At 48.5% G+C, this 15,179-nt stretch overlaps 1 protein-coding gene across 1 annotated transcript in view; it reads right to left on the bottom strand.

Moving 5' to 3' along the window:
- Window positions 1–7,767: 7,767 nt before the first annotated feature.
- FAT2 (FAT atypical cadherin 2) overlaps window positions 7,768–15,179 on the bottom strand; it is a 79,317-nt gene continuing 71,905 nt past the window's right edge. Inside the window, exons 22-24 of the mRNA XM_014834309.3 lie at window positions 12,917–13,070; window positions 10,783–11,240; window positions 7,768–9,767 (exon numbers count right to left, since the gene is read on the bottom strand). Coding sequence (XP_014689795.3) covers window positions 9,235–9,767; window positions 10,783–11,240; window positions 12,917–13,070 — 1,145 coding nt within the window. The 3' untranslated portion in view covers window positions 7,768–9,234. The remainder of the gene's footprint in view (window positions 9,768–10,782; window positions 11,241–12,916; window positions 13,071–15,179) is intronic.

The raw sequence follows: 15,179 nt of genomic DNA, 5'->3' as shown, positions 1-15,179 counted from the left end.
TTGCTGTTTCTTCTTCTCTTGAAAACTTGAGTAGGAATTCCCAGCCCTCTCTGTGCATGTCAGATGACCACACGGAACAGGTGTGATGGTTGGTTTTGTGTGTCAACGTGGCTATGTTATAGTATTGAATAACCCAGGTCTTCAACAGACATTAACCTAGGTGTCGCTGTGAAGGTATTTTGTGGATGTGGTTAATGTCTATAATCAGTTGCCTTTAAATAAAAGAGATTATCCTCAAAAATGTGGACGGGCCTCATCCGATCAGTTGAAGGGCCTTAAGAGCAAAACTAGGTTTCATGAGGAAGAAGACATTCTGCCTCAAGACTGTAGCATCAGCTCCTGCCCGAGGGTTTCCAGCTTGAAATTCCCTCATTATGTTTGTGTGTATGTGTGTACGTGTGTGTATGGATGGATGTGTGTATGTGTGTATGTCTCCATCTTACTGGTTCTGTTTCTCTGAAGAATCCTGACTGATGTGAGAGGTAACACCCAATTTTCTTCAAGTGGGGAGATTGATTTCAGGACAGTGGAAGAGATGGCATCCTTCCCTTTTTGTCACGTTTAAGAAGAAAAACAAGACCATCTGAGCTGCCTCTTAGATGATTTGAAAACTAATTTTTGGTGGCTACTGAATTAGATTTGTTTAAAAGCAGAGCCCTCAAGGAACACTCTTAAAGTATAACATTTTACTGACACAGGAAGGTTGGGAACGCATTGTGACTGTTTTCAATTATCAGGATTATTATTGGAACTAAGGGGGAGGTCAAAGGGATTCAGTGACTGTTCCAGGTCACCAACCAGTCAGTGGCAGAATCGGGATACACACGCAGCCCTTTGATTCCAGAACCCAAGCACTTCCCAACACTGGCTGCCTCCCCTCGTTGTTACAGCCTCGGGGCGGGGGAGGCCCGCTTTCAGGGATTGTCTTGACGATCAGAGAGAACGTTATAAAGTACCTGGCAGGAAGGGCTTAAGAACCATTTTCTGACCTATTAGCTGAATTGAAGAAAAGGCTCAGAGAGGCAGTTTTACTTGCTTTTCGGTTATGCACTCATTCGCTGTGACCACGTCTTACTCACCTCCTTTGTGCAGAATATTCAATCCTTTGTAGTCTGTTCACCTCTTCATGTTTTTATTCCATACTTAACGGCCATAATCCCTCCTTCCAGGTAACCAGGGCCCTCAAGGTAGGCCCACTGCACTGCTGGAGGCATACATTGAGTGATGGTGGACTGAATTTTCACCCTAAACCTGGGGCCCTTTGCTACGTGGGCTGCCCTCAGACTCGGCCCACTGCAGATGCGTGCTAAGAAACCGGGTGTGTCTTGAATTGGTGCACTTTACCAGACCCTTGGCCATTGGTCTCCCCATACCTTTTTTTGAAAAAATTGGAGTATAATCTACATATAATAAAATTCACCTGTTTTTTAAGTGTACATTTCAATAACTTTTGACAAATGCATGCAGTCGTTTGACCACCATTTCAATCAAGGTATAGAATGTTTCCTTTACCCACCAAATTTCCCTTATGTCCCTTTGTAATCAATTCCATCCCCAAGCCACTTGGTCTGTGGCAATAACTGACCTGATTTTTCTGTCTCTAGTTTTGCCTTTTCTAGAATGTCATATAAATGGAACCATTACGGATGGAGTCCTTTCTGTCTGGCTTCTTTCACTTAGCAAATCATGTGTGTTGTTACGTGTATCAGTAGTTTATTTTTATTGCTGAATAATATTCCGTTGCATGGACGAACCATAATTTGTCTATTCATTCACCAGTTGATGGCTGTTTGGGTTGCTTCTAGTTTTGGGCTATTATGAATAAAGCTGCTGTAAATATTCATGTACAGATCTTTGTGTAGACATATGTTTTTATTTCTCTTGGGTAAATACCTAGGAGTGGAGTTGTGAGGTTGTACGGTAAGTGTATACTGACTTTATAAGAAATTGGAAAATTGTTTTCCAAAGTGGCTATATTATTTTGGATTCCTACCAACAATTTATGAAAGCGCCCGTTGCTCTGTATTCTCACCAATACTTCCTACTGTGGCCTTTTGAATTTTAGCCATCTTAATGGATGTGTAGTGCTACCTCATTGTGGTTTTAATTTGCATTTACCTAATGGCTAGTGATGTTCTGCATCTTATTCTGGGCTTATTTGCCGTTGGTCTGTCTTCTTAAGTGTTTGTTCAAATACTTTTCCTCTTTAAAATTGTCTTCTTAAAGAAATTTAAGCTTTTGCTGTGAAGTAATTATAGATTCAAAGGAAGGTGCAAAGAAATGCATAGGGAGGTCCAGGTACCCTTCTCCCAGTCTCCCCAGTGTTGACATCTTGCATAATTATAATACATTATCAAAACCAGGAAATTGACGTTGGCACAATCCATAGAGCTCATTCAGATCTCTCCAGTTGTATATGCGCTCACTGTGTCTGTGCATGTACTTATGCGTGTTTGTGTCTATAGCTCTAAGCAATTTTATCACACGTGTAGCTTCCACCACCACAATTGAGATGCTTAACTGTACCATCACCACAAGACTCCTTCGTGCGTCCCCTTTACAGACCCCCTCACCCCCTGTGCTCCCCCATAGCCCTAACTCCTGGCAACCACTAATCTGTTCTTCATCTCTATCGTTATGTTATTTCACAAATGTTATATAAGTTGAATTAAGCTGTATGTATCTTTTTTTAGATTGGCTTCTTTGTCTCAGTATAATAACCTTGAGGTTCATCAAAGTTGTTGCAAGTATGAATAGTTCCTGTTTATTGCTGTGTAGTATTCCATAGTATGGATGTACCACAGTTTATTTATTCACCCATTGAAGAGAATTTGCATAGCTTCCAGGTCTGGCTATTACAGATAAAGCTGCTGTAAGAACTCATGTACAAGTTTCTGCTCGAAAATAAGTCTTTACTTCTCTGGGATAAATACCCAAGGGTGCAATTGCTGAGTTGTATGGTAAGTTCCTTTTCAGTTTTAAAAGGAATTTTCAAACCATTTTCCAGAGTGGCTGTACCATTTTACATTTCTATTAGCAATGTACGAATGATCCAATTTCTCTGCATCCTGGTCAGCATTTGGTATTGTCATTATTTTTTATTTTAGCCATTTATCAGATCTTATCAATGTTTTGTTAGATTTATACCCCAGTAAGTATTTAATTTTCTTTGGAGCATTTGCAAACGGTAATGTGTTTTTAATTTCAGTTTCCACATGTTCATTCATAGTGTATAGAAATGTAATTGATTTTTGTGTGTTAATCTTGTATCCTGCAACCTGTGTACACTCACTTAATAGTTCTATGAGTTTTTTGGTTAGATTTCTTGGGATTTCTGTGTAGACAGTCATGTTGTCTGCAAATAGAGATAGTTGTATTGCTGTAGGATTTTTCTAGAGGTTTCCCTGTATTTCTGTACTGAGAGATTTTTTGGTATCATGAATGGGTGAATTTTGTCAAATGCTCTTTTTGCATCGATCGATAGGATCCTGCAGTTTTTCTTTTCTCACTTGTTGGTGTGGTGGATTAAATGGATTGATTTTTGAATATTGAACCAGCCTGGCTTACCTGGAATACATCCTGCTTGGTCATGAGATTTTTTTCTTTTTAGATATTGTTGGATGGTCCTCTGTTTTTTACTCACCCTGATATTTACTCTGACAAATGCAGAATCCAGAATGGACCCTTTTTATAAATGAGCACAACCATATGCCATAGCTGCTTTCTTGGTACAAGGGAATTATTGCCTCAGGCCCGATTCCCAGCCGCTATGGTGCTACGTGAAGGCAGCAACATCGGTATTATGTATGTTTGGGCTGGATAATTCTTTGTTGTAGGGACTGTCCTGTGCATTGTAGCATGTTGAGCAGCATCCCTGGTCTCTACCAGGTGCACCCCACCAGTTGTGACAACCAAAAGTCCCTCCAGACATTGCTAAACGTCCCCTTGTGTGTGGGGGGGGGGGTATGGAAATTGCCCCCTCTGCCATTGAGAGGTTCTGTCTTACTACGTTTAGTCCCTACCTACCCCTAGCTGGGGGGATGTCTTTTTATCTTGGCCATGGAACAGAGGTGAGTGTGTGGTTACGGATACTATGAAAAGGTCTGCCTTTTTAATAGTAGCGATAAAATATCTAACATCTCCTGAGCATTTATTATGCCAACTCTGCTAAGCATTCTGCCTGTATTATCTCCCTTAGTACTCAGATCCAGGGAGAGAAGGTGCTGGCAATATCCCCACTTTTCAAACTGAGACATAAAAAGTTAAATAACTTGCCCAAGATGACACGTTTTCTCAGTGGTGGAGCCACATCTGTCTGACTCCAGCCTCGAGTCTTTGCCCTGAGGTCTGCTTCCCTGCTGCTGGTTCTGTCGCTCCTCCCCTCTCAGCCCTCAGTGGACACAGAACATTTCCAGCCCTCGTCTGGGCACCTAAGTCCTCCCACATTCCAGCCTAGCCCATCGGAACTACCCCTCCTTGTTCAAATACTCAAAACATGTATGCCTTCTCTTTAGGCTGTTCTCTTAGGCTAGCTGGCCCTTCTCTGTGCTAAATCTGAAGCTCAATTTTAAGACCCAGCTCAGATGGCTGCTTCTCTCTAGAACCTTCCCCAGCCGTGTCGGTCAGAATTTATAGCTCCCTCCCTAGCAACGACGTGACATCACTTCTCTGGTTAGCCTCATGGCTTCTGATGCTAGAGAGATGTGACTCCTTGGCCACTTTCCCTAGATCGTGAGTTACTTGAGGGGTTGATCAGATCAGACTTGACCTCACAGTGCCAGTCCGTGGGGCTGGTCATGTGTCTGGAATGGGTTGGTTACTAAATTCAACGCAGCTTCTTCCAGTTGGGAGTGATGCCTGGCCTGTAAGGTGCTGTCACTCTATATATTTTGAATTTGGTATCAATCAAACCAAGCACTTTCCTTGGTTGGACCCATAGATTTGTTGAGGAACCTTGAGAAAATTCTAAAGGCTCGTCTTTCCCAGCCCAGTCCCTGAGGGAGTTCCCGCTCTTCGCTCGGTGGGACAGCCTGTGCCTCTCCTGATGATGCAGCTGGCAGAGGCCACCTGAGAGCTTCTGGGCTGCCCTGAGATGCTGCCGCCCGGGCTGTTCTTCAGCACGTGGGCCCAGCTCCCTTGCAGGTTGGCATTTCACCAGTTCGTCATGTGGTACAGGAGGGTGGGTCAGCCGTTCTCTGCTGAACTAGCTGTGGGCCCGGAGCAAGCCACAACATATCTGAAAACTTTCATGCTATATCTTTTTTCCCCCCTCTGTTTTTTAGACTCTCCATAATCTTCAGCCCAAAAGAGAGTAGTTTTCCTTCCAAGGCCTCTGGCTTTGCTGGTCTTCCACCGTAGAGACTCACTTTTGGGGGTTCTAGGGGTGGCTTCAGTCCTCCCAACAAGACCTCACATGCCTCCCTCCAGAGCACAGCTCTGATTTCTGCAAGATACACCTGCCTTCTCTATAAGGTCGTGAAAAGCCCCACGTGAGGGTGCCGTTGCTCAGGCCCGCCCTCCCTCCACCGCCACCCCAAGGAGCAGTCTCACTATTCTTTTGCCATCGTCCCGGCGGATTCCAGCTGCCCTTCCTCACGGGCCGTGGTCCTAAGTCCTCGCCCCTCAGCCCTGTCCTGGCTGCCCTCTTCCAGCAATGCTCAAGGTTGCCCTGTCGCTCTTAAGGTCCAGCCTCAGAACTGGATGCCGGATTACAGGAGTGGCCTGGCGTTGAGCCCCAGCGCTGGGCCAACCCACCTCCCCAGATCTGGACGTTCTGGTTCTGTTAACGCCACCCAGAATTATACTGATGTTCTAGGCCTCCGAACTCAGCTGGGTCATGAGACTGAAGCCTCTCCGTCATTCTCGCTGCTGTTCCTCAGTCCTCTGATGTCCTGTATCTGTCATTTGTTTCGTGAACCCAAGTGTCAGGCACAGAGCTGGAGTCAGGCAGCCCTGCCCTGAATCCTGTCGCTCGAACTGAGTGTCTTCGCTTTAAGTCTGTAACATAAGTTGCAAGCCAGTTAATTTCTGTGTGCCTCTGTTCCTCCATCTGTAGAATGGAGGTGACGGCACTTAGCTCCTGGGGTTTTGTGAGGATCAGATGAGGTAAGATATGCCAAGGCCTGCTCAGCAGCTGTCATGCAGCAAGTGCCAGTAAAAGGTGGTAGCGAGATGCTTATGGTGGACTGTAAAAACGCCCAGCCCAGAAGTCAGGAGACCTGGGCTCTGCCTTTCTCTGCCATCGTTCTGCTCTTTCAGGTTCAGGACATTTGGAATCACAGCCCCAGGGCCTTGAGATGGGAGAATTCTCCTGGAAACCTTCAGGGCTTCAGTGGCTCAGTAGGCTGGGTCTTGATCCCAGAGAGCCCTCTGGTGGCTGATCCATGAAGGTGCAGGCTCAGGAGAACAAGGGAAGGGGGCCCTGGTGGGCAGGTGGGCTGTGGGGACAGAGGCTCCCGCATCCAGAGGTCTCCCATCTAGAAGTGATGTTATAGGGCGATCCTGAGGCTGGGGGTAGAACCTGAATGTGGGTCTCACCTCTGGGACGTTCCAGCTGTGAGACTTCGGACAAACCCCTTCTCCTCTCTGGGCCTTGGTGTGAGGGCATGGGGAATGAAGATGGACTAAATCAGTGTTTCCCAAAGATGCTTTAGGGGACCTCTGGATAGTCATTTTTAAAATCTGACTGCTTATGTATTTTCATGTCTGCTAGCAAAAATAGTAACTGTCAAATCCTTTAGTGTATGGATATTATCATTTTAAGGTGAGTAAAAAATACTTTAAAAAATCTGGAAGAAAAATATTAAGTAAATAATAGTGCAGGTGGTATTCCATCAGGGCAAAAATCATGAAAATGGTAAGCATGACAACAGAAATTTGGGCAACACTGGACTAGATTATTTGTGGTTTCCTGCTCAGTTGTGATAAATTAATCCTATCTTTATATTACCTGGTGTTATTTCCTACATGGTGGTCACCATTGATTGTTTATGCTGCTATAAGCTCTTTGTGTTTATTCCCCAGAACGGTATTACGAGGGAGCTATTATTTACTGTCTTCATTTTACTGAGAGACAGAGGGCAACTGACACCTGCCTGAGGCCACATTAGGGTGTGGCAGAGCGGGATCAGGGCTGAGCCCCCACCCAGGGCCAGTCTGCTGTGGTGCCTCCCACGGATGTGCCTTCTCTGCCCCACCGCCGTGGGAGCCCGATGGCAGGGACTGGGCTGCCCAGTCCTGGTGTCACCTGCAAGGTCTGCCGTGACCATGGTTGCCCGGTGATGCTCACATCCAGCGGCGCCACAGGGCGAGCTGTGGAGCAGTGGCCACGGCCACGGGCTGGCTCTGGGCATCAGGGGGCTGGCTCCCCAAGGCCTGTGACAATAAGTGCCCGCTCCCTGACCAGTGTGATGCGTTACAAAGAGTCCTGGCCAGCGGTCAGCAGTTCTAAAGTCTTGTCCTGGGCCTTTCACTAACCTGCTGGTTAACAGACTTATCTACTAATTGCAGACAATTGTAGCAGAGTTGGAGGCATTTTTTCCAAATGGTGTCCTGGGCCCCACTCCCAGAGGGTCTGACCTTGTACGTCTGGGGTAGGGCTCCGGGATCTGACTTTAGCCATCTTGCTAGTTGTGGGAATCAGAGGCCTTGATGACCTCCTGGGTCCCTTCCAGTCCCCAAGGTCCATGAGCCTCAGCGTGGAAGGGCCTGGAGGCCTTCATGCCCTGCCCCTGACTCAACTGCAAACGGGCCAAGTGACACAGAAAATAACAGTAAAAAAGATATTTTATTGTTAAAAAAAAAACAAATGACCAATGAAACCATGCATCCCGTCACGCGTGCTCACAGTCACACGCACAGCCGCGCACCACCCACACAAATTCGCTCTCACCCACACAGATCCCTCTCCCTGTCGGCAGCACCCCTGTGGGTAGGAGTCTCTATTGCTCTTCCTTTGACTTTGTCTCCAGAAACAGCACACGTGAAAAGTCACTGGACCAGAAAGAGGGATTGGCAGGGGAGGGAGTGGCAAGGCTACCAGAATTCTCAGGTCCCTGCCGCTCCTGGCTACATACACACTGCACATGTGTACACACGTTCTATACACGGGTGCCCACATGTGCAGACACGCGCCCGCATTGACCCTCCATGCGTAGGGTTGAGTCACTGCAGGTAACACTTATGTTGGCAGGCATGTGAAACGAGGGGCAGGAAAGGGCGAGGGGTCCAGCCTGGACACTCTGATGTCCAGCCCCCTGCCTCCACCCTGTCCTGAAACGAAGTCTTAGTTCCTTGTGTCTAGGGAAGAAAAATCCCTTTGGGACAACTCATCCTGACAGCAAGATTGAAAAGTGCCTAAGAATTTTTTAAATGAAAATTACATCCTTCCTGCCTTTGGCCCAAAGTGCTTGAGAAACTTGGGATGAAGAACCCAGAGTTCTGTGAGGTCTGAATTCTTTAGCAAAGAAGGTCCAGGGCTGCAGGAATCCTGGCGGGCCCTTGCGGGTAGGAAGTCATGGACTTAAAGAGCTGGAGCAGGCTGCTCGGACTCTGGATTAGAAGAGTGGGACCAAGTGAGGCCAAGTGATGCTCCTTATGACCATTGTCACCTTGTTCACTATCTTATCCCTGATGCCTGCCACAGTGTCTGACATGGAGCAGACACTGCAGTGAATGTATAAATGAAGTGGGTGCACAGTGACCTTTGGTACCCATTCACCTGCTGCTCACCTCTCAGCCCCTAGGACACCCTGTGGCCCTCAGGGTCAGGTGACCCTGGACCTCATGTCTATAGCAGGTGTCGTGGTTGCCAGTCAGGCACGAACCTGCCTCTGCCTCCAGAATGGAGCTGCAGGCAGGTATACACATGCACCCTGATGGAGCTTATCCAGTCCTTTGGGCCCTGCCTCCCTGGGGGCTGAGAGATGGCAAATCAGTGACATACTGCCTCTTGCCCCTCTCAGAGTCAGTTTTTCCTGGCTTTCCAAGGTAACTGCTCTGTGCATCCCCTTTCTGTTGGGGGCCCTAGTGCTGTTTCTAAAGCTCTACCCTCAGCTTCCCTCCATCGTCAGGGACTAGCTGGGGGTCTGGAAGAGCACATTTCAAGGTATGGCAGCCTGGACTGGGTATGGGGGCTCCCCCCCCCACTTTCCCAGCCATGTTCAACTCACTCCCTCTAAGACAGGAGGAAGGGGCCAAGCCCTTGGCCTCCCACCTGCCTTCCTCTGAGGACAGCTAGAACATGACCTCCTCACAGCTCCCATAATCACTCTCCACCATGTCAGAGCCCTCATAGTTGGGGGGTGCTTGGGGCTGGCCCCGGCCTGTGGGAATCCCACCCCCTACCTCACAGTCGGCATAAGAGGGCCCGGCCCGGCTGAGGCGCATGCTCACCCCCTTGGAGCCCCCCTCTGCTAGGCAGGGCCCTCCCCCTCCCTGCCGGAACTGTGAGTGGTAGTAGCTGATGGCTGTGTACTCGTTGAGACAGGGGGCCAGCAGGTGCTCCCGGGGACTAGGGGGCCGTGGGGGCATCAAATCTTCCAGGTTTTGGTTGCTGTAACGGGGTGGGAGGGGTGCCCGCTTGTTTTCCATCTCCAGTGGGAAGGGGAAGCCCCCATAGAGGCCAGTGGGGTCCGGCATCACAGCTGGGGTCTGGTGGCGGTGAGGTGAGGGTGGCAGAGGGCCTGGGGCCACGTCAGGGTGGGGATATTCCCAGCATTCCTTCCTGGAGTAAGTAGGGGGCCAGACCGCGACTCCGCCTGGGTACACTGAAAGGGAACAGCAAGATAGGGTGAGCTCTGAGTTTCCCTGGCAAAGGTTCCAGCTGGCCTGATAGCTACAATCTATAATTTAGCATGTAGTGGAGACGGCCCAAGGAGTGGGTCAATATGTGGCTCATCTATGCGTGTTATCTCTGGCAGCTTAGGTTGATAGCTAGAATCCAATGGGGTCAAATTCAAGTCCAGTGGTTCAACGCAAAGTCAGCCCATCTTGGAAATCTACCTCTGATCCGAGGGTCAGTGAACAAGGGAATAATATGGATGTCTCCAGTAGCTACTGGTTGAGTTTTGTCTCCTTAATTGAAGGAAACAGACACACAGTTTGGAGCTCAATGCATGATGGCATATACCATAGAGGGCAATTAAATGAGATGTGGCTTGGAAGATTGGAGACTAGGCATCTTTGGTCCTAGCTGTGTTGCTGCTACTGAATAGTCGGGTGAGTTAGAACAAGTCACTGTCTTTATGGGCCCCAGTTACGCTATTGGCAAAAAGTTAATGAAAATATCTGTTTTAACTATTGGTGAATAAGCCAGAAAATACAAAGTGTTTACAAATTCACCTCCTTTTGAGCCAAAGATTGTGGGGGTGGTGAAGGTCCCTCCTCTAGGCCAGCCAGGTCTGCCGTTCCAGATTGGGTGGACTACTGCTTCTTTTTCCCTTCCCAGAAAAGCCCAAAGCCCCTTTTCACTCCAGGGATCCTACCCACCCCTATCCAGGGTTTATAGGTTTCTGCCATGGACATCAATCCTACGAAATGACTTGGAATTTAGAGGTGTGGGTCCTGGTGCAGAGGAATAAGCCACAGACTCTGAGTCCAGAGACCTGGCATCTGTTCCAGTCCACTAATACACTGTGACCTTGAACACATCCCTTCATATCCCATACCAAGGGATTGGACTGGATGGTGGCCCAAAACCCTTGTATCTCAGATAATGGAGTGTTTAGGTCTACCACCCCTTTCCATCAATGCCAGAAGCTAAAGGCCTCTGGTTATACTCACCCATATCCTCGCCTGACCAGGTCCTCTTAATGATGGACTCATTGTCAGAGTGGGAGGGGACCACAGCTGGCGGGAGTCTGGGAGGCACACTGCAGACCACTGGCCGCTGCTTAGAGCTGGGTCCAAAAGTGACAAGTTCGTTGGGAACTGAGGTCTTGCTGGGCTCCAGTTGGTTCACGTTGTCACAGGAGCTGGTGCTCAGGGGGTTGAGCTCGATGGCAGGCATGGCTTGGGTATCAACACCAACGCTCCTGGCCAGGAGGTCTGGGTCTTCCATGGCCACAGGCTTGTGGGACTTGCAACGGCGACAGTAGAAGAGAAGCCCAGCAGTGCATACAGTGATCAACAGAAGGGCAAATATGATGATCAGAATCTCCTGCTGCCCCCAGTCTCCCCTTTTGATCTCAGGGGTGACTAGGCAGTGTCCTTCTGAGCAGCCCCTGGCCTCCATTTCACACCTGCAGAGACAGAGAAGTAGTCAGGGGCAGAGTCACTGTACTGCCCTTTCCATGTCCCATCTTACAAAGATCTATGGGATGGAGACCCCTGCACTCAAGCCTACACTTTCCAATTTTTCACCAAAAAAATAAAGATAATTATCAAACATAACAACATACCAACTTCAGAACTTTCCATCCTCCACCAGTAAGGGATGGGACTCAGCTACACCTTCCTTCATGACTGCTTGGATCCAGGCTCTGGGCACATCCATTATTTTTCACCCATAAGATCTAGGCACTGGATATATTCTCCACCAATGAGGTCAGATTTCCAACTGTATACTGTAGTAGAGGCAGCTGACATACCCAGCTGTCCTCTAGCAATAATGTCAGGGTCCCAGATACAAGTCAACAGTCACCCAGCAATGGCCACCAGGCACCAGTGTTATCCGCTATTCTCCACCAGAAGGCCACAGAAACACAGCGTGGCCCTGCACAGACCTTATATCGGGAACTTCCTCAGAGAGAGCACCTGGAGCCCTGTGACCTCTCAGGTCATCTTTGGCTTGTCATTCCATGCTGGAAGGCTCCTAGGAGACTTCCATGGCCAGCTTTATCCACTTTTGAGGGATATTGGGGCCAGGCTCCCTCCATCCCACTTGAGTCCAAAACATCTCCCAGGGCCTGAAATTTCACCACCACCAGCTTGTCCTTTTGTGTTTAACACTGTCCTCCCCAAGCTCCTCTTTTAAAATGCAAACGCCACTTTCAGCCAGGAAGGCTCCTCCCATCACGTCTACCATCTACCGAATAGGGAGCATGACCCACTGCAGAGCAGGAAGCGAGGTGGGCCGCAATGCTAGTTGCCGCGAGAAAGGACTTGGGTCATAAACATATGGGGGAATCTTGGGTAAGCCCTTTCCTTCCCCAGGCCTCAGTTTCTCCATCTGTAAAATGAATGGGTGGACTGTATCGTTGGCTCTCTTATGTACATGCTGACAGCAAGGGGATCCCTTGGCAGCTTGTAAAAAATAGAATCTCAGGCCTCATTTCTTGGAGATTCCCATTTAGTTGGTCTAGGAATCTATATTTTTTGCCAGTCTCCCTTATGATTCTTTTTTAAAGGCTCCCAAGTTGGGGAGCCATAAAACCAGCTAATTTCCAAAGCCTCTTTGCCTCTCGGATTCTAGGAATGATTTGCCTTCCCTTGCAACCCACCCCAAGCCAGCATAATATGAGGCACACGTAGCTTGGCAGTGGGGTTCGAGACCCACAGCAGTGTCTGTACCAAGTGGAGTCATTGTTCCTAGGCTGCTTTCTGAGAAGTCATGAGCCAGAGCAAGAGAATAAGTTTAGCTATGTTCAGACTTCAGCAAAGATCAGAACCAGCTGAGAAGCTGGTTAGAAGTGCAGATTCCTGGGCCCCAGCCCAGTGAGTCTGATTCAGCAGGGTCAGACTAGGCCTTGGGAAATCTGTCTTTTTAACAAGCACCTCCCCCTCCCAGAGTGTTCTGATTCAGGCGATTGAAGGGAGAAGACTTGACACATGGAAAACAGCAGGGAAACCAGGTCCGTGGAGCGCTCAGCCCCTGGGCTCCCACTGGCTTCTCTAGAGCTCCGAGTGCAGAGGTCATTCTTAATGATGCCAAATCCAGAGTGAGGAGCCAATGGCAGGTGGCCTCTCCGGTGCTTACCTGTCTCCCGTGTAAGGGTGAGGGCAGTTACAGGAGGCTCCTTCGGGGGAGGAGATGCAAGTCCCACCCTCCAGGCACGGTATCGAAGTGCAGTTCTCCCTTCTTTGTTCACAGTGCTTCCCAGAGAATTGTGGGGGACACTGGCACACGTAGCCTGGGAGGAGGGGAAGGGAGGTGAGAGAGCGCACTGGCCTAGCAGTCAGGTAGCCCAGGCTGAGAGCCGTCCAGGATGGAGGGGAGACCTTGGTGCATTTGCAGTCCGTGCGTTCACGTTTAGTTATTGAGTGCCTTCCTCTGCAATGAACACCAGGTTGGGCGCTGGTGCCCTGCTGGGCAAGACTTGATCCTGCCCTCAAACAACTTACAGGCGTCTAAAGAATAATAATAAATATCCTCACCATCATCCCAGACAACACTTATTCAGTGGTAGTCATTGTCCTAAGAATCTTCATATATGAGCTCATTTGATCCTCATGACAACTCTGAGATTGGTTACTATTATTATCCTCATCCGGGGACAGGTTGTTGGCAGGTGAGGAAATGAGGCACAGAGAATGTATGACATTTGCTCAAGGTCACACAGCTAGTAAGTGACAAAATTGGGATTCAAACCTGGACAGTTATATATAATATCAGTGTTACTAATTATCATAAAAATTAGTCTTATTGAAGGGATGTGTTGCCGTGAAGGGACCAGCCTAGTCTAGGAACCAGGGGAGGTTTCCTGGAGGAGGTGATATTTCAGTCGAGACCTGAAGGATGAGTAAAAATTAGTCAGGCAAAAAGATAGAGGGGCAGACAGGAAGGTGATTCAGGCAGACGAACGTGTGCAAAGGCTCGGAGGGGAGGCTGTGGCATTCCCCAAGAACTACGATGCCAGGGTGGGAGAGCCTAGTGAGTGGAGGGGAGAGTGGGAGGTGCAGGGCCAGGAGGTGGGGGGGCCAGGGCATCAGAGGGATGAGCCATATGCAGGAATTCGGAATTGGGGCTCTACCGGAAGAGCACGGGGAAGCCACTGACGGGTCCTAAGCAGGAAAGTGACTCGCTCAGACCTGTATTATGTAAAGATCACTCTGGCGCCCTGCTGGAAGATGCAAGTGGGGGGAGAGAAGGGGGAGAGCAGGAGGCAGCTGGCACAGCAGAAAAGGTGAGAGATGACAGGGGCTTGGGTCAGAGTGATGGCGGCGGGGATAGAGAAGTGATGGACTCCTTGGATATTTGAAGGTAGAAATGACAGTACTATTAGCCAGACAAAAATTAGGCAATGAGACAATGCCAGGTGTTGACATGGATGTAGGTACATAGAAACCTCATGCACTGCTGGTGGAAGTACTGGCTGCTGTGGCCAGGCTGGAGAGCAATTTGACCCTATTTAGTCAAAATAATTGTTTGCATGCTCTGGGTATGTGAATTCCATCCCTGGTAGGGGTGTATGTGTGTGTGTGAAGAAGGTCCTCACACCTTCTGGAGACATGAGTTTACAAGATGACATGTCTGAGGAAGCCACCAGGGTGTTCATTGCTGAGAGAGTGGAGAGGGAAATGTGAGTGCATGCACGCCTTGGAGTACTGAGTTGCAATTAAAGCAACGAATAAGAATGCTTGTGGCAGCATGGATGGGAAATTGTAAAAAATGATATACTACTTACATAAATTAGAAGTTTGAGCGTGTGGAAAACTGTAATAGACATTTTGCAAGAATTCATTTAAAGACTTTAAATGTTAGGGCTGGGGAAGGAAGAAGGCAGTGGAGTGGAGATTAAAGGGAAATAAGAAAGAGAAACTTTGCAGGGACCAATGATGACACTAAGATGTATGATGAACTCAACCGTCTGCCCCAGAGGTCCCCATGTGTGCCCTTCCCCCATCCGAAAAAAATAGAAAGCAAGGCAGCTCTTGTTGAGAGAGAAGGAAGACTCCTGGCTTCCCATAGTGTAAACCTAATGGATCCCAACTCATATGTCACCAGACAGTAGGGAGAAGATTGGAACATTTGGGATCAGGAGGGAGGAGTGCTCCCCTGAGATCCCCGAATATGCCTCTCTTACTTAATAGCCATGTGACCTTGGGTGAGTTCCTTTACCTCTCTGGGTGTCGCTTACGTAGCCTAGCAGTTTCCTGAGCGGTAAAATGGAGCCATTGATGGCTCTTTTCCCTCCCACCCTCCTTCCTTCATGGGGCTGTGGTGAAGCAGTATGCTTTATAAACTCTGCAGTGATATGTGATTGCTAATTCAACATGTCGGAGCTCTCTGAGGAGCCTTG

Source organism: Equus asinus, chromosome 9 (genome assembly GCF_041296235.1).
Source record: "Equus asinus isolate D_3611 breed Donkey chromosome 9, EquAss-T2T_v2, whole genome shotgun sequence".
NCBI classification, from domain to species: domain Eukaryota; kingdom Metazoa; phylum Chordata; class Mammalia; order Perissodactyla; family Equidae; genus Equus; species Equus asinus.
The sequence above is the reverse complement of the archived record's forward strand: the minus strand, read 5'-3'. Positions and strand labels throughout refer to the sequence as shown.